This window comes from Periplaneta americana, chromosome 4, assembly GCF_040183065.1.
Source record: "Periplaneta americana isolate PAMFEO1 chromosome 4, P.americana_PAMFEO1_priV1, whole genome shotgun sequence".
In the NCBI taxonomy this organism is placed as follows: Eukaryota; Metazoa; Arthropoda; class Insecta; order Blattodea; family Blattidae; genus Periplaneta; species Periplaneta americana.
In genome coordinates this window covers 166,230,964-166,251,238 of record NC_091120.1, presented here as the reverse complement: position 1 = coordinate 166,251,238, position 20,275 = coordinate 166,230,964, and the positions used below count along the sequence as shown (strand labels likewise).

The 20,275-nt window shown below is 36.4% G+C and overlaps 1 protein-coding gene across 4 annotated transcripts in view; it reads right to left on the bottom strand.

Annotated features, from left to right (window-relative positions):
• The window catches only part of mam (neurogenic protein mastermind), an 816,775-nt gene that overhangs the window by 22,064 nt on the left and 774,436 nt on the right, over positions 1-20,275 (bottom strand). For all 4 annotated transcript variants that reach the window (XM_069824265.1, XM_069824266.1, XM_069824267.1 and 1 more), the window contains one exon: positions 1,706-2,201. In XM_069824265.1, the coding sequence (XP_069680366.1) occupies positions 1,706-2,201 (496 nt within the window). The remainder of the gene's footprint in view (positions 1-1,705; positions 2,202-20,275) is intronic.

The following is a 20,275-nucleotide window of genomic DNA, read 5'->3' as shown; positions in this document are numbered from 1 at the left end:
AAAAAAATAATGTATGAAACACGTTTATAATGTTATACAGTTATTACTAGACCTCGGATTTTAGGTTTTATGTCTATTTTTTCCTCAAGGAATAAATTAAAACCAGTGATGTAGGTACACGTTCCATGAAAAGTTATGGTATACCACCTGGCAGAGTTTAACCGTGCCTAAAAATGCCTATTTTTACTCATTAGTACCTACTTTGTGTTTTTGGGCCTAAAATTACCTAGATTAAATATTTTCGGAAATCTTCAGATTTTTTTTAATTTCCCGGAAAAATACGAACTTAACGTGTAATCTCAGAATGCTTTTTTTAAATTTAAGAAATTATTTTTTAAACAAAAACCAATATCTGACAAACAAGATGAGTTAAAAAAATATTGAACCTTTGGTCAACAAAAATTTCGATCATTAACTGAAGTAAAAAGAGCAACAGGGAGGGTTAGTGACAAGGTTGGGGATAAATGGAGTAATGTATTAAGAAAAAATCCTGCATTTTCAATTCTGAATAGTGTATGTGATGTTATGAATGGGGAAGCTGTAGATCTACTGGAACAAATAAACATGACAAATATAGCTAAGTTTAAATACGCACTTATCACGTCAGTGTCAGTTGAAAGATATTTTTGTAAGAATGATTCTTTCAGATAAAAGATGCAGTTTAACAGCTGAAAATCTAGAAAAAATAACTGTGACGTATTCCAATGCCAACTGTGAATAGGATAGCACCAGAAGAATGAGAGCATTACAATTATGTGAAAAAATGACAATAATTTTACTTTGTAGTCAATGAATAGATTTTGCTATAGTTAATTAACTTAATTTATTTTATTAATTTCATATTTTTTTACATCCATTTTGTTGTTAATGATATTGATATTATGTGGTATTACATATTTTAAAAGCCTAAAATAGTATTTTAGAACCTTTTTTTACAGTTCTGAAAGCCTATTTCAAGTGCCTAAATTTACATTTTTTAGAGCCTACAAATTTGAGGTTTAGTTATTACACTAATTAAAATTAATAAACTTGCTTTGCTCGTTTGTTGAACATTGATTCAAATCATAAAGCATAACATTATAAACTTGTTTCATAATATACTATTATTTCCTTTATGCATAACTTGCAACACTTTCAAACTTTACACATTTGAAGAATCCAGGGGAAAAACCTGGTAAGTCGCATTTTACTGTTTTTACAGAAGAACAAATTAAAAGTGTTAAGATTCGCTACATTCTATTGTCTTGGGATATCGTCCTTCGAAGTTCTCTCGATCAATCAGATTGTTGTACAATTGAATTATACAAAACTACGCTAAATGAGCTATCAAATGAAATCGAAAACAGAAAATCGATCATTTTTAACTTATTAGGTTTTTCACTCCCAGTTTTTATTGATAAAATCACTCCATTCTGAAATAAAATGTTTGTAAAGCATGCAAAATTTCGTTTGTTAAGATCTGACTTTCTTCGTACAGATCAACTTATCAACTTTATAGTTTCAGATTGTGAAGCGGACCCTGAACTGGGGAGTAGCTCTTGGTAATGGATCCTACAAATAACTTCTCTTAACAACTTTGAATGATTCTACATGTATAAGATCGTGCAAAAACCAAAACAATTCCATTACAGTATCCTTTCTTGTAACCTATTGAGAAACTCTGTACAACCCCCAACCTGGAGGACCACCCCACTATGTCATTTACCTGATGGGGGCATGGGCTGCTGGCCGACACGTCTGATGGTGGCAGCAGAGAACCTCTGCGGCTGCTGTTGCTGCTGGCCCATGAGCCCGTGCATGAGCTGGGGGTTGGCCTTGTACTCTGGGGGCGGGGGGCGCGGGCCCATTCCCGCCATGTGCGCCTGCTGCTGCGCTCGCAGCATCTGCTGTTGCTGCTGTTGTTGAAGCAGCTTGTGCTGCTGTTCCAGCACTTGCCGACTCTGGTCCACCACCACCGGGCGTCCGCCTGCCCCTGCTGCACCACCCGGCCTTTGCCGCAGACTCTGCTGGGTGAAGTTGATGGTCTGGGACTGGGACACGGTGTAGGTGTCCCCTGGTCCAGGACCGGGCCCGGGTCCTGAAGGAGCCGGTGGCTGGGACGGTGGTGCTTGCTGCTGGTTGAAGTACATTCCTTGCTGGGCCGCCACTGACACGCCAGGCTTCAGCTCCCCAGTCAGCTGCATGTGCTGTCCCGCAGTCACCTGTAACACCAGGTTCGATTTGTTTTATTTCTATAATAATCAGCAAAAATAAACATTTCATGAATACGAAAAATACATAAAAGGAAAGTAGGAATAGAAACACTAGAGTCCCGTCGTCCACACCTGTGGAGTAACGGTCAGCGCGTCTGGCCGCGAAACCAGGTGGCCCGGCTTCGAATCCCGGTCGGGGCAAGTTATCTGGTTGAGGTTTTTTCCGGGGTTTTCCCTCAACCCAATACATGCAAATGCTGAGTAACTTTCGGTGCTGGACCCCGAACTCATTTCACAAGCATTATCACCTTCATATCATTCAGACGTAAATAACCTAGATGTTGATACAGCGTCGTAAAATAACCCAATAAAATATAATAAAAATATAGTCCCGTCGCTCTAATTTCCGGCAGCCAATCACGTTGCAGGTCTGCTACATTTAAACCTGTGCGTCTTGTGATTCGCTGATGAAGACGTTATGCATTTCCTAAGGCTCGATAAATACTTAATATAATCGGCCGCCATTTTGGCTCTTTCGTTGGAGTTGGCGTTCGCAGAAAGCACACGAAGACGTTATTTGCCGCTCAATTATTTGCTGAATTACAGTGCGTTTGATTTACTATCATAGGAGCTACGACATGATAATATTTAACGGTGTCAGGGACATCGCTAGGGGGATGCGAAAGGGTGCGCAAGCACCCATAAAAAATCGGAGCACCCCTTTCCGCACTCCAAAGGGTAATTTATTTAAAAAATACTAGGCATAAGTTATTTTAAAGAACAAAAACAAACGAACAATGTCTTGGATGTGAAAAGACTACGTTCCTTAATGTATCGTTATGGATGTGATGATTATAATAATAATAATAATAATAATAATAATAATAATAATAATACATAGTAATATTAATAAACAGATGTATAGTATACGCGCAAGTGCATGAGAGAACATTTTGGATTTTTTATGTACCACATTTTTACAGCTTGCACCCCATTTTTAAATCTCGCATCCCATCCCCACCCCCCTTGCTCTGATCCTGGTGACGTCACTGAACGGTGTGGCAAATAGATTCCTCGTCTGGTAACTCGGCAACGAAAGAACAAAAATGGCGAACGATACTACCTACCTAGACTTTATAGAGCCTTCACTTTCTAAGACGTAAGCAAAGAGGAGGAGTCACGTCGGGAATAACAGCATCGCGACTATAGAATATAATATATCCCTTTCTTTCTTAGCCCTTCTTGAACTCAGTAGCGGCTCTACCATAAGGTCCCGTGCCCTCCCAGTTGTAAATGAAACTGACCAGATTTTATTTAGTTTTGAATTTTTTCATTCGCGCCCTCTTTACTTTACTCTCAATTCAGGACTGGCACTTTTAGCAAAGTGACAATATTCGGCTGGTCACATTTTCACTGCGGACTTCTCGTCTTATACCTGTTTTACAATCAGGACTCCCAACTTTTTTTAAAGAAAATATGGGAGATTAAAGAATCGACAGAATTTCACACAGAAAATTGGAAAATTATACCGTTCAGTTACTGAAAAACTTTATTCTAAACTTCGCCAGCTAGGCTTAAATTAAGAGTATTTTGAGACAGATTTTGTCTTGCGTATAGTTGAAGTCGACTGCAGTTTGCAGCTCTGTTTTGATTAGATGTGTCGCAACATGCTCCTGTTGAACGAAATAACGAACAAGATACTCTTGGTTTCACAAGTAAAGAACCTTCCTTGCAGGGTTGGGTTCAGGAAGCCATAAATCTGACTGACACGCTCCCCCAATTAGTGAAACTGTGGACAAAGATACCGCCAGGAGACCGCTGAAAATGCTGTGTTGTGAATTTTCCATTTTTGAAAGAATCCAACCAGTTGCAAAATAAAATACATTTAAAGAGTCCAGCCAAGAGCAAACGTGGCAACAGCTTCCCCTAACTGGCCTGTCAATCACTGTCATCTATGCAGAAGTGGTGTGAGGCCAGGGTTCTTTACTTATGGAGCCGAGAGTACCCATCGGCGATGGGTAGCTTTCAGTTGTTGCATGCGCTTTCATTTTTAGTGGAAAAAGGCATGCACAATTGAATGCGTTTCACTCACTCTTGTATGCATTGCTTGAATGCGTAAAGTTTAAAGAAAAATTGAAACGTAGAGATGCACCTTTAATTGAACGTGCGTTTTCAACTTGATTCTTTCAATATTCTCCCCAGGTTGCATGCGTACGCGCATGAAAAATTGAACCTCTCTCGCCATTACTATATGGATTAATTACAGAGTGAAGATAGGGAAAAGCCACACTGTTTACGCCATCCGTATATGCTGTCTTCAGAATTGCGCATTACAAACGTATAGGCCTACCGGTAACCAATAAACTTTCATAAAACAAATTCTCTGTTCTTCGGATTACCTTAAGGTACGGTCACACATCGCTACTTTTGCAGCGCAACGTTTGTACTGCAGCTGCAAAAGTTGCGTGTCGTGTTCACACGTAAGCCAAAAGTAGCGCGCTGCACGCTACTTTTCGTGCTGCGCAACCCGAGTGCAGCAAAAGTTGCAACTGGAGGTAGCGAGTCTGTTCACACGCAAGGCGCTACTTTTGCAGCCGCAGTCATGCTGCAGGTTTCCATCTCCGTGTTGACTTCTCAATATATTTTTTTGTGGTTATGTTCGCATTATTAAGAAATTCATGTGAAAGCTTCCTTATCTATTACTTGCTTTTCTGTCGTATCTAGTATTCAGAAATTGACATTACTTTTACTATAAAGCTTTTAAAAACGTCTATAGGCCTATACTTAAATGATAACCAACAGTATATTCACGTAATCAATGTTGGCAACCCTCCTGTTTGGAACTACGCTACGGAAAATTTAAAAAATGAATTATATCATCAGCAATTATGCTCAGACTATGTTGTATATTTAATAACTGTTACAAATAATTTATTTTCATCACATTTAACATTAAAATATATCCAAATAATAAAAGTATCATTGGCACATTTGGGTGGTAACACTGGTTGCAACCGCAGCAAAAGTTTCAACAAAACCGATATCAAAAATGCTGCGGCTGCAACCCTGAGAACCCTGTTCACACGTCGCTACTTTTAAGCTGCGCGCAGCATGGAAAAGTAGCGGGCAGCAGGTTCTGCAGTCGCTACTTTTCGGGTTGCACCGTTGTTCACACGTCGCAGTACAAGAGTTGCGCAGTTTTTTGTACTGCATCGCTGCAAAAGTAGCGACGTGTGACCGTCGTGAAGTCGTCATGTTTTGTTTTAAACGAGAGGAATAACGTAATGAGAAATGGACAGTAGATTGCGAGCTGAAAACAGTATCAGCTGAGCAAATAACTCTTCATAACACTGATAATAGTAATACTCAAGGCACTGGCCCACAGCCAACTAGGAATCGACAAAAACGAACAACACATTGCACACAAGTACGTTAAAGTTTGAACATAATCGCCATTTCGACAAGTAGCTCGTTTGTTCTTTCGCTTTCTTTATTTACAGACGGCCGTTTCCAGTTAAAAACACATTTGCTACTGATGTAAGTCAGCAGAATTCGTTTTATTAAGATTTTTAATTTTCTACCACATTATGTTTATGAGAATATTATTTTGTATTATTTTTAAGTAGTGATATCAATTCTATATTTTTTTTATTTTAGGCTCTCTTTTCTTTCTTTTATATTCATTTGAGTTCGTGGTACAATACCAATAATTTAATAAAAAATTCCAATAAAATATCAAATACTAATAAATCAAAATCTAAAAAAATAAAATTTTAACAAACAAAAGCATAGAATAAGTCACGAAGTGAGGCAACGGTTTGTAGTGTTTGCACCGACTTTAACGGTTAAAATATAAAGTGGTTTCACTGAAAACAGCTTTAAAAAAGGTAGCTTTCTTGATTTTCTGTTGAGCAGATTATCTTGTGCTGATTTCTATATCTGAAGTTGCATTGAAAGAGGTCACTTCACAGGCTAGAAATCAGCAACAGCTGATGAAGGGGGGCGGTGAGGTTTGAAACGCCGCCCTTCCTGCGGAAATAGTTGATAACGTGTATTTCGTTTTCGTTTGCCAGACGAGTTTCCATTCATTACTTAAGTTGAGCTGTACTCTCACTGTGCATGAATTTGTCATTCCAGTGCATTACCATTTTGTTCCCCACCCCATCCGTAATAGCCCCAACCTATCTGATGGAATTGCAACAGCTTTTATTAAGCACGTCCCAGTTCTGTTCCTTATCGTTATCACAATGTCTGGTTTATTGAGAAGAAATGTGGCTTGGAATTTTTCTTTTGCTAATGAAATATTAGCGATCAGTAAAATCCAGAACATTCCTGCCAACATTAAAATTGCAAATGTTACAGTAGAATAAATTAATTCGTTTTGCTACCTTGGTAGCTTCATTACAAATAACTATAATAATAATAATAATAATAATAATAATAATAATAATAATAATAATAATAATAATAATTGAAGTACAATAAAAATTAAAAGAATAATATTGCTTTAGCTAAAGAAGTCTTCATTAATAAAAAAAAACAGTTGCAGAGCTGCCATCATATGAACAACTAAAAAAGGAAAACGTCAAACACTTCATCAGTATGGAAGCGAAATTGCAAATTGCAAATCAATGAAATAATCGTTTAGAACAGGCCTGGGCATTAATACCGCAATCGAGTCACTGCAGACTACTCCTTAACTCCCCGGCTGAGACAGTAATGTTTTGTTCAGATACGAACAGACAGGAATGTAAGCATTGTTCAGTGACGGATTGTATAAGGCCGGCATCATAGCTTTTACGAACTTTCTGTTCTCGCTGGTCGCCTAAAACCCATCACTGATGCATAGAGCATTACTGTGCATTTGTTTTCTAAGGTGGTGTAAGCGACAAGGACATGGGTGGGGGTTTCTCCTTTCCCTTTCACTTCTCCTCTGTTCCCAGAACTGGTTTTAGAAGCCGCCGAAACATGGATCTGGCGTAGAATGTTAAAAATCAGTTGAGAGAGACAGTGTCAAATATTGGAGTTTTAAAGAGGGTAAATGAAAATAGAACATTAATAAAAGAAATTAGATAAAATAAAAATGAAATTCATTCGTTATACAATCAGACATACCACATTTTTAATTAGTATATTGGAGGAAAAAGTACTCGGTAAGAAAGGAAGAGGAAGATCGAGAAGAAAATGCATCAGATATGCTCAGTAGAACGAAATGCAACCAGGGCAGCAACTAGGGTCTGTATCACTCAGGGCAAATATAGTGATGAAGGTGTTACCCAGCTCTATTAGCTACTCTATTATACATTAAATTAATACAATACTGATTTAAATCAGTTTGTAATTTTCTTAAATTTAACAACTTAAGCTATAAATATATTAGTCACGGCTTAAAAATTTTCAATATTCAGTTTTTAATCTTCGTTATATATTTTAATGTTAGTTGGGAAGTCGGAGGGAAAGACGTGGATGGGAGGATAATATTAAAATGGATTTGAGGGAAGTAGGATATGATTGTAGAGACTGGATTAATCTTGCTCAGGATAGGGATCAATGGCGGGATGATGATGATGATGATGATGATTATTATTATTATTATTATTATTATTATTATTATTATTATTATTATTATTATTATTATTATTATTATTATAACTATTACTATTATTGTGTAGTAGAAAGAATAGCAGAGAAATCGTTTCATTTTATCTAACACTAAGATTTTGTACGTAAAATACCATGAGTGATAAATAGTACTCTTCCATTTGGCTTTATTTCCTTACATTACTTGAAAGGAAAGAAGCAACTGGTTTCGGTTACTCCAGTGGGAATGTCATGTCCCAGTACCATCAGAGTGATGTCTGTTGCTAGTCACGTGAGGGTCCGAAATAGCTCTTACATATCCGTGCACAATTTGTAGAAGAAAGTGCACACAAAGCGCTGCAAGAGGTCAACAACACTGCTAACTGGACAATGTGGCTTCTGCTTGCTAATCCTGGTGCCATGATTCACACCGTAACGGACTGGCTCCCCTCATCGCCAGTGTACACCACATCACAATAACATCTTATGTAATCCGCACACATTGAAACTGAAAGCTCCCTCATACTGCTTGTAGGATTACCTAGAATGTTTCTCATTTTAATTCATAACATATTATTTTTTCTCTTCCTCTTCATGACTAGCTATACCGGTAGCATATTCCAAACTTATCGTTTTTTCCAAGGTCTTCCTTAGGCTGCTTGTTTTGTACACGATTAAATTGTCACATTCAACGCTTCACAAGACTTTTGAAGACTTGCCAATACATTACAAGTTTTATTGTCAAATCACTTACAGTACTTCGAAGTTTTTGATCAATGAGATTCGAAAATATTATGGCGTCAAAAAAACTGGCGTCCTGGCCGAGAGACGTTTTAACAATCAATCAATCAATCAATCAATCAATCAATCAATCAATCAATCAATCAATCAATCAATCAATCAATCAATCAATCAATCAATCAATCAACCAATCTTTATTTGGCCTGAAACTCCCAATAGTACGTGACAGACATATAATAAATACGTTAAATTAGTAATATGATCGGTTTAAAGATAATATGAATAGAAACATAAAAAAATTCTTGAATATTATAGAATGGATTATTTAGGAGCCAACTGTGGACAGATGATTTAAATCTACTGAAACAAAGAGTTATTGAACAAGTCAATAGCAATCGTATTTAACAATTTTTTGGATTTAGTCAATCTAGCATTTGTTACTAATAGAGAATAGTTGTATCTTGTGGAATAACCTTGAAGTTCGGATTTACTTATATATTTGGACAAGTTATTTTTGACCTGAATTAAGCAATGAAATAGGTATAGATTTATTACGGTAAGTAATACCTATGCCTTTTTTGTTGGTTATTTAACGACGCTGTATCAACTACTAGGTTATTTCGCGTCGATGGGACTGGTGATAGCGAGTTAGTATTTGGCGAGATGAGGCCGAGAATTTGCCATAGATTACCTGACAGTCGTCTGAAAACCTCGGAAAAAAACCCAACCAGGTAATCAACCCAAGTGGGAATCCAACTCCGGATCAGCAGGCAAGCGCCTTAGCCGACTGAGCTACGCTGGTGGCTTAAGTATGCCTTCACTAATAAGGCAAGGCTACAATGTGCATTAAAGCCTTCTTTAGCAACTTAAGAACTCTAATTTATGTTACAACTATTTCCCCAAATTTGAATACCATATACATAGTAAGAAATTCCTTAGATACCAAGCTTTTAATCGACTTAACAAGTAATTCACCGTCGATAGTAGAAATACGTTACATGTACATAATAAACTATTTTTACAATACTGTAATTAAAAAAACCGATTCGGATAACACGGAAGGTCGGATAACCGGGACTTTGCTGTAATGATGATGATGATGATGATGATGATATGATAATAATAATAATAATAATAATAATAATAATATTAATAATAATAATAATAATAATAATAATAATAATAATAATGTTTTAAATGAGCTATATTAATAAAAACAAATTAAGAGCATCATTATATGCAGACAAATCGAATCGCTGGTTCAGGTTATAGTCTCGGTCTTACTGATAAAAACTCTATATACAGACGTTTAACTGTCTTATACTTATACAACGAGTAGCTCGTTTATACGTCGTGTGTAAATTCCTTACTAATAATCACTACATACGTCGAGTATAACAATATAACTGTTACTCACCTACGTCATAGTTTCGTCATTACTTCATTACGAAAGGTAATAGAATATCTGAGGTTCTCTATTGCATCCGGTAGAACGCCCTGCTGTGGCATGTTGAGTATCGATAGTACAACTGGCTCTGATCGATTACCACACTATATTTTGGTCAAAGAGTACAAGCTACAGCAATATTATTCTCATTATTCTATGCTCTTTGGTTTGTTGTGCTGTGGTTACAAGGCAACCATCATCATAAAATGACAGTCGATACGAAAAGCTGTTAGAGGGGCGGCCATTTTTTCTCTATATACAACGTTTAAACAAGGGGTTTCGTGTATATAACTACTGCAAAGCAATTCCCATTGTACAGTTACAGGCTGTTTATATATCCATCGCTTATGCATGGTTTATTAGTAAAGTTTTCTCTCTCAACTCTGCATAAGTCTCGTATAAAAACTATACACGGTTTATTAGTAAGACCGTTAACTTTTGCACGTGCTCTTCGTGTCGAACGTGAGATCCAAATCACACTGTGCTCGCTTCTCTTACAGTTGATACGTTATATTTGTGCCGCTGATGACCGTTACTTCACTTGCAATTCGTGGGGAGTACTGATGATACATGTATACCAATAAATTAGTTGCAATAACGAACGCATTCGCTTTAGTTTCACTTTATTTTCTTGTAACATTGTCATTTTGAAATTAACTTTTCTAACTCTTCGGCGGTCTTAAAAGCTATAGTTTTATAAAATGGTGTAGGTAGTTAAAAAAATAGTGCAAATGAGCTTTCAAAGTTACATTTTGACATTTATAAAACGTATTCCCTCCACGCCTTCTTACTGGAAATAGTTTTTTAAGTTAAATTTTGGTCCTCCTCTGTGGAGTAAAGGTTAGCATGTCTGACTATCAAACTAGCGGGATAAAATCAAATCCTAGTTGGAACAAGTTACATGGTTGGGAGTTTTCCGAGATTTTCCCTCAACCAACTTTTATTTATTTATTTTACTGGTAGTAAATTTCAAATGAATACAAGTTAATATAATATAAACTAGTCCACTCCTGAAAGAAGTCTCGTGCTCAGAAAGGAATTCCAATACAAACAAAAATAAAATTGAGACAATAAATTACAGATTAAAAAGTGTTAAATATCTTTAAACCCAAACTATAAATCCTACACAATTATTATTATTATTATTATTATTATTATTATTATTATTATTATTATGGAGAGGATTAGTGGTTAAAATATTATTAGAATAAAATTTGTTTAATAATCTAGGATCTTGACTCATGGTATGATAAAAAGCTGCATTGATTTTACATTTAGGTTAAGATAAACGCAGAGAATTCATATTTTTAGTTCTATATTTATGTATATACCTTTCAAAGTTATTAAGATTTCTGTGAAAACTGAAGCAGAATTGCTAGGTAACTTTCGGCGCTGGACCCCGGACACATTTCACCATCATTACTTCGCATGTCATTATCATCATTAGCCATTTGATTACCCTAATCTTAAATGTAAAAAACAGAATGGTAAATATTGTGGCAACCGTCTGAAACGTTCTGGTCGCGTCTGGGGATTGCGCGAGCATCTAGCGAGAAGGAAGGCGCGGGGAAACGGAAACTCGAGCTTCGGTAAGAGCTATAGCGCAGTAAGAAGCAAGGGGAGGAGAACTTCGGTGACAGCGCGGAACGGAGAGAGGAGGGGAAACATCTGGAAGCCTATTCCTCTCGAAGATTCAGAAAGCCACGCGAATCGAAGGTCCGAGAACATACGGTTTAACAAATAAAAGCGAGAGTCAGTCGCGAGTTAGTTAGTTATAGTCTGCAGTCAGCCTTCAAGTCTTGGACTGCAGCGAGCAAGGTGGACCTGTGTTCGACGTGCAGTGACCTTAAGTGAGTCCGTAACTGTGGCAGTATCCAGGCGAGTGCAACGTATCCGGAGGACTTGAGTTCGACGTGCAGTGAACTTGAGTGAGTCCGTAACTGTGGCAGTATCCAGGCGAGTGCAACGTATCCGGAGGACTTAAGTTGGACGTGCAGTGAACTTGAGTGAGTCCGTAACTGTGGCAGCGTCCAGGCGAAAGCGACGCGTCCGGAAGACCTGAGTTCTATGTGCAGTGAACTTGAACAGTGAGCTAGAAGAACTGGCCAAGACAAGCTAACTGTGAACTGAGAACTGACAGTTTTTGTTCTGCACATAGTGTTTTGTGAACATTAATTGAAATTAGGAGTGCATTGTTGTTCTTCTCAATAATACACGTGTACTGTCATGGTGTGCAGTGCAATAACGACTATTGTGTTGCTGTGCTGAGTGGAATACCCATCGTTATAGGGTGGATTATTAAGAAATAAAAGTCACATTGTTAACAGGTGTGGTGGTAAAAGTGAGAATAAAAAGTAATATCATCACATCTTCAACAATAAACACTCAATATAATAAAAACCACAAGGTTACCTGCTCTTCAGTAAGGGTTGCCAAAGACACAGCATACTAAACAAATAAAAATAAACATTTGTGTTATCAGTATTTATGATTATTATTTTCAAATATTATGCTATTACATCCCTGGGAGCTTCGCATACATTTTCCTAAAACAAATCTGGCAGCCTAAAATGATGTGTCACTTGACGGCTAAAATGTACAGAGGCTTCGTCATGGTGGAAGAACATGCCTTTCCTTGCAGCAAAAGAACTAGAAACAGCTGTTTCTCTACACCCTTTATGAACGGCGCAGCCCTTAGACAATCTTAGAAGAACTATCAAGCAACTGTACCTCTACACCTACTGAAAATTGGGTACATATTTATATAAACTTTCTTATTCAAAATAGTCCATTCCTGAATCACCCTGTATGAATGGCCACAGTACACGAAATTTGGTCTCTCTTTTCACCTGCAATCCATACAACCCAAATTCTTCCAGTGAGGTTTATGATCCAGATCACTCACTGTGTCCTCTCAGTGGAACGTGGGATTGTGCCTCTTCCAATGGGGCATACGCTCCAGATAACTTTGTGCCCCACTCACGTCCCCTTCGAGTGGGACCTGAGTCCCAGAAGGCTGTGCACCCCGCACGTCCCATGACCCCAGATCTCGCCGAGCACGCCTCTCTGCCCCCGGCCTGATTTTACCGTTCGCACGCGGGGGGCGGCCACCGAATCGTGACCCGACCGTTATCCGCGAGTCCGCGCTGAGATGCAGCGAGGCTGTCAACTGCGACGGAGATTCTTATCGCAGTCAATCGCCTGCATTCATCAAGGCCGACATGGCAACCGACTTCACATCTCATACCCCTTGCAAATTGTAATGGAACTCATATCGACAGCTGTCACAGTTCGATAATCTGAACTTCGATTCTGAAGGCTATCTAACCGAAAATATAAGAAGAGTTAGCTTCATTCTGATACAGTAAAATATCGTTATAACGAACGCCAGTATGAGGAGATATTTAGTATTACGAAATTGTTTTCTCTCCTCCATCTTTCGCCCATATAATTTAATGTTAAAATATTTAAACTTAAGGTTACTGGTATAGTCGGAGGCACCGATTTTGGCAGATGACCTCAATGACATTTCCAGTAGGCGAGCCAATGTTTTGTGAGAACTGCGAGAATGAATTGCGATAAGGCTGTCGTTGTTTATATGTTCAAACTCGCCTCCTGTATCGTTATTATTAATTAATAAACACACCACGGTACAGTCCGACTCAAAGAATACCTTAAATACATATAAATGACTTTTGTTCGCAATGATTTTACAATACGTCTCCTACATTTTCTAAATTAAAAGGAAAAAGCAATGCATTGCGCATATATGAAGAGTCCACTGCAAGAATGATGGATGTCATTTGGAATACATTTTGCAGGAGAAGCAATTGAAAGTTTGAAATGCTTAGCGCTCAAAGCTTAACTGTGATTTTGCGATCATTACTGGACAATGACTATCAGTATTAATGCCATATAACTCTGTATGTACATTCTACAGTATATGTCTTAAGCTATGCATTGACAGTCTTGGTTCATTTTCGACAAGAAAGTGACATCCATCATTCTTGCAGTGGACTCTTCATATATATAATCGTACCCTTATCAGATCAATATACAAGATTTGTCTAGCAATAATCTAGGGATCTTCTACTGGTGGTGCGACAATTCAAATTAATAAAATTACGATTCTTCTTATTAATCAAAATATAATTTGGTTAATTGGGTAGAATTGCATGCTGGGGAAGTATAGATTTATATAAAGGTATAATAAATAGGATTGTAATGGATATTACAAGGGCAATAATTTCCTGGTGGTTGTTCTCTTCCACATGTTACCGACTTTAACATGGCGATGGCCAGTCTGTTATACAGATCAGGTGTTATCCTTATTTTTTTCCGTAAAAACGAAATTCCTTAAGGGTACTGGGATATGAGGATTGGCTATTTTAGCTCTTGAACTTGCAAATGCCATATAGGCCCTACTGAAGCATTCTATTTGTCACAGGTTTACGAAATTTATATCATGCATTAAACAATGCTTATAGTATCTTTTGATTAAAAATTAGATCACTTATCCCAAATAGAATATTTATAGGGTGCCCCCAAATACAGTAATTAGAATTTCCTGTAACTTTGATTTTTTCAAAACTTAAGCAGGTACACTTATCTAATAAACGAATGGAGATATGAAATTTTTGTGACAGGTACAGATTAATTAGCTTTTTAAAGTTAATGAAGTGGTTTACTTTTAAACTTCACCATTGAATTTTTAAAAATTTAAAATTAAGGAAGAATTTGAAAAAAAAATAACGGTTATATCTTTTTTTTAATTTTGTACATATGTGGTATTTAGTTAAGAAAGTAATGCATTCATTTTGTCGTGTGATATATTCTCATTATACCAGAACAAATTAGTGGTTTGACTAAAATTCTATGAGATATGGTATCTAACTGATGAACCATGCATAACAATTTCTTTTCTAATTACCATATTTGGGGCATCCTATAAACATTCTGTAGGGGATAAGTGATTTAATTTTCTATCAAGAGATATTATAAGCGTTGTTTAATGCATGGTATAAATTTCGTAAACCGGTGACAAATAGGAATGCTTCAGTAGGGCTTATATATTATTTGCAAGTTCAAAAGCTAAAATAGCCATTCGTCATGTCCCAGTACCCTTAACGAATTTCGTTTTTAGAGAAAAAAATAAGGATAACACCTGATCACATATATAACAGACTGGTCATCCCCATGTTATAAACGGTAAAATGTGGAAGAGAACAACCACCAGGATCGCCACCATCGATTGGTAACGACTGCTAGATGAAAGTACAGTTGTTCCATGCAATTCAAATGGAAGTTATAACGTGACCTCTTATGCAGTAGCTAGATGGCAGCACAGTGAAATTGATAAAAGTTGTTGCCGTCAAAGCCCATAAGTCTGAAAAATCTATTATATATGATCTGGGATAGGCCTATAACGAAATAAAAATTTATCTTCCTTGCCGAAAACATCTTTTTGCACTTATTCATCTACATTTTAATGAAAATCATCATCATCATCATCATCATCTAATTCAAGCACTAGACCTACTGATCTGTTGCGGTCTCAATGGTTTCATGCCATCTTTTTAATGGTCTTCCAACAGATCGTTGTCCAGAAGGGCAGTAATGTAGCACTGCCTTTGGCCATCTTTCTGTTGGCATTCTCTCAACATGCTGTTTCCAATTAACTCTATAGATCTGAAGAAAATTTAATATAGGTTAGACGTTCAATTCTTCCAAAATTTCTGTATTGTATTTCGTTTTCTATCCCAAAGTGTGTATCTCGCCGTTTTTCTCATGAATTTCATTTCGTTAGTAGTTACACGTTGAACATTTTTTTGTCAAAGTCCAGGCTACTTATCCAAAGACAAAGCAGGTCGTGCTAAAATGTTGTACATCGTTAATCTTGTATGTTTCTGTACTAAATTAGGTTTGAAAACTGAATTCATAATGCCGATAACTTTTACAAAATTAGTTATTTTAGGATCGATATCCTTTTATTTTTCATATGAAAGACGATACCCTAAATATTTAAATGTGTTCACTTGTTCTAGAATCGTGTTAACGAAAAATATATTAAATGAAGGGTACAAATCGTTAGGAAGTAGGGATATATTTTATATTATAATAATATTTCATTTGCATACTGGATACGTGGTTATTAAATATCTAGCTAATGTAGTATGTCCACTATGAAGCAGATGTCTCTGAATTTTGTGTATTTCCATGCAATGTTTCCATTGTTCTAGCCTTCTACCAATCACAGCTCACTAATCTCGTAACATCGTAATTCCAATCACAGCTCATTAATCTCACAACATGGCCCAAACAAAATGACACCTCTTGTCCCACAAAATGGTTCAATAACCTTCAATTTTGTACTTTTCCTATGCCTTACTTTAAACTTTTTTCTTTTCAAATGCAATGCAAGTTCAGTTTTTTTTTATTTTAATTAAGAATATTCTCGAGACTTACATGCAAATGTGCGGATTTTACGACGTATGTAGAAGTAAATAAACAAGCATGTTTTTTTTTTCTTTAGAAAAACAACGTATTTCGTTATACTGGTATTTTATTGCATAACGTAAATTCACGTCCATTTGTAATACTACAGGCAAAGTCTATGACAAGCAAAATGATTTACAGTTTCTTTGAATTACTTGCGACAATGGTAAATAATCAAAGTAACCGTCGTAGATGTAAAATTTGATTCTGAATTATAATTCAACTAAAATACTTAAATTTACCAGCCTGTTGAACAAATGGGCCTGCATTTGGAATTGTTTTGGTTTAACTATTTTTAGAGATGGGTCGATACCACAATTTCTCGATATTACTCGTACAACTTAGACAATTTTTTATTTTACTGATATGCGAGAAAAATCCAATGGAAATAATAGAAGTTGATCAAAGATTTGTAAGGAATAAAAGTGAAGTAAGTACAGTCACAGATGTATAACTGTAATTAAACTTAAATATTTAAATGTACCAGCTTGTTAAACAAATGTAGCTGTAATCAAAATTGTTTTGGTTTTAGTTATTTTGGAATGAGTCGATACCACATATTTCTCGATACTATAACTTGGAGAATTTTTTATTTTATTAATAGAATGAGTACCCTTCAAGGGCGAGAAAATTTCAATGTAAAGAATAGGCTATGATTAAAGACTAAAGGAATAAAAATAAAATGAAAGAAATATCCAGGTAGGCCGCTAGAGACTGTTGTAACTGCTAATTTCATAAATTATTATTTTATTCGTGTCTGTATTTGGACACGAAAACCCCTAGGGTTCACTAGGGTTTGAACACGCGACTATGAAGACTATCTCTCAATCTGACAATGGTTATTATGAACGTTATATAAAATCCCGTACAGTAAATAGCTTGTAGGAATCTCTACACACTGATTTTATCATTTCCATAATCCGATCTATATTCTCTTGAAGCTTGGAACTAAAATTATCTCTTAAAAGTCTGATTCGTACTTCTGTTTAAAAATAAACAGCAAAGCATCGCGATAAAAGTATCGGTCGTTTATTAGCTGCTGCTTCGTTGCCAAGCCGATGTTTATATCGATAGTTTCTACATTTGGCTCAACAGATGTCACTACTAACGGCCTTGAATATAAAGATCCGTTTGCTGTTCTGTAACTTCTTAGCTTAGAAGTCGCAGCAATACATTTTATTCTATCATGTCATGACAATTAAATCTGAATGTAAAGATTGATTCGCTTAAGCTGCATTTACACAGTCATTCTGATTTTGTGTCTTCTACATGGTGGGCCGTGTTGAACATCATCTTCAGTATATAGATATATTAATTAATTAAATGATAGTAAATATCAATCCAATACTCAGGCCTATTTGATTCGCAAAATTGTGGTTGAACACTTCATAGGCACTCATATTTGCGATAATATTCAATAAAGCTAATCGTACTTGCCGTGCCGCCATTTTCAAGTTAAAATGTCCACCATCACCAAACAAAAGAATTTTCAGTTTATTCACAGCCACCTAAAACAATCAGCTGCTCACTATATGCTACTGTTGAACGAAATGACGCACAAGATGCCCACCGGCGCGATGGGTAGCATTCAATTGCTTCATGCGCTCTCATTTTTAGTGGGAAAAGGCATGCACAATTGAATGCGTTTCGTTCACTCTTCCATGCATTGCTTGAATGCGTGAAGTTTAAAGAAAAGTTGAAAGATGCACCTTAACTGAATTGCGCAATGTGTGTATTTCAATATAAATAGTAGTTACTGTAAATAGGCGTAGTTCAAATGTGTAAGTTTATTAAATTGTATAATAATGACTCAAGTATAATACATTTTACTAATAGTAATCATGTAATAGGAGTTGTAATTTTGCATTTAACGTCCCTTTTCAAACCTGAAAATGTCAAACGACGAGACGCTGACATAAAGATTATATGCTAGAGCAGATGTGGAAATCATTGGCAGAGGAATTTCGAGAAATAATCCCAAAGACATGTTACAAAATGCTTGGTTTTTTGGAGAGGAGAGGAGAGGAGAGGAGAGGAGAGGAGAGGAGAGGAGAGGAGGACTCCCGCAGACTAGACATTTACATTTTACGGAAGATGAAGACTCGTGTTAGATAAAATCTATTAAAATGAATGTACAAGAAATCAGCATATTTTTTGTACTTACTGAACTCTACAATTCTAACGCATAAGCAGACATAAAAGTTGCAAGACTGTCTGAAGTAAATCAGACGCTCGCAAATCGTGCATTTTCAGCGACAAATTATCTGCAAACTCAGCTGCACAAAAGCACGTGTACCACGATTCCAGCAAGACTAACTGCAAGAGTTTCAATATTTTTTCAACGATTCTCAAGTCTTAACTTTGCGACATTAAGCCAAGCGAGAATCTTAACCCTTTACTGTACAATGCTGCTGCAATATTATACTGTATTATTTTTTTAAGTGTTTCTAGTTAACATGGCTGGTCAGATATGAAGTCTCTGTCGTACGATTTAGAAATCGAAAGTTAAATGGTTGATATATTCTTACAGTCTTACTAATAAACCGTGTAAAATTGTTATACGAGACTTATGCATAGTTGAGACAGAAAACGTTACTAATAAACCATGCATAAGCAATGGATGTATAAACAGTCTGTAACTAAACAATGGGAATTGCTTTGCCGTAGACGAAACCCCTTGTTTAAGTGTTGTATACAGAGAAAAAATGGCCACCCCTCTAACAGCTGTTCGTATCGACTGTCATTTTATGATGATGGTTGTCTTGTAACCACAGAACAAACCAAAGAGCACAGAATAATAAGAATAATATTGCTGCAGCTTGTACTCTTTGACTAAAATACAGTGTGGTAATCGATCAGAACCAGTTGTACTATCGATACTTCACACGGCACACTAGAGCACACTACCGGATGCAATAGAGAACCTCAGATATTCTATTACCTTTCGTAACGAAGTAATGACGAAACTATGACGTAGCTGTGTTAACAGTTATACTGTTACACACGACGTATGTAGTGATTATATTAGTAAGGAATTTGCACACGACTTATAAACCAGCTACTCATTGTATAAGTATAAGACAGTTAAACATCTGAATATAGAGTTTTTATTAGTAAGACCGTTAATATAATATAAATACGTTAAATAAGTCTGAGTTAATAGAAATTGAAATTAAGTTTCTGAATAAGTCAAAAAGAATCAATTTGAGATTTCTGTTTGAAAGGAGATGGATGTTAAAAATTCATTTATTGATCAGAATCGTATTAAAATTATGGTGCAAAACAGCAATATCCAAAAGTATATTGAACTGGCGTCCAAATGGAGCTGTGAGAAAGAATCTATGAGAGCTCCAAGCTTCTAGGTCACTTTCTCACTCCGTTTTTCACAGTTCCGTTCAAGCAATTTAAGAGAATTTGAAAGGGAAAAACCCAAAAATAAAGACATTGGTACGCAGAATCTAATAGCTGAGGGAGAAGACGATGTGAAAACTCAAGGCACATTAAATAGAGAATGAAGCGAGAATGACCATGTTGAAAAACACGAGGCATGAAGTTTATCTTATACTTCTGTTTCCATGGTACCATGAGTGATGTCAGAGTAAACATTTCATGTCAAAACATAACAAATGTATCTACAGTAATATCCGAAAATGATGAAAATTGGCCATAAATTAAGCATTTTTAGAATTCTATGGCCATATATAGAAGTTAATACCATATATACCAGCAATGCTTTCCACTAAAAGAGGGAAAACATGGCATGTCACCAAAATCCGCACTCTGGTTATTATAGACTGTAAGCTGTAAAGAATAGCCTAGT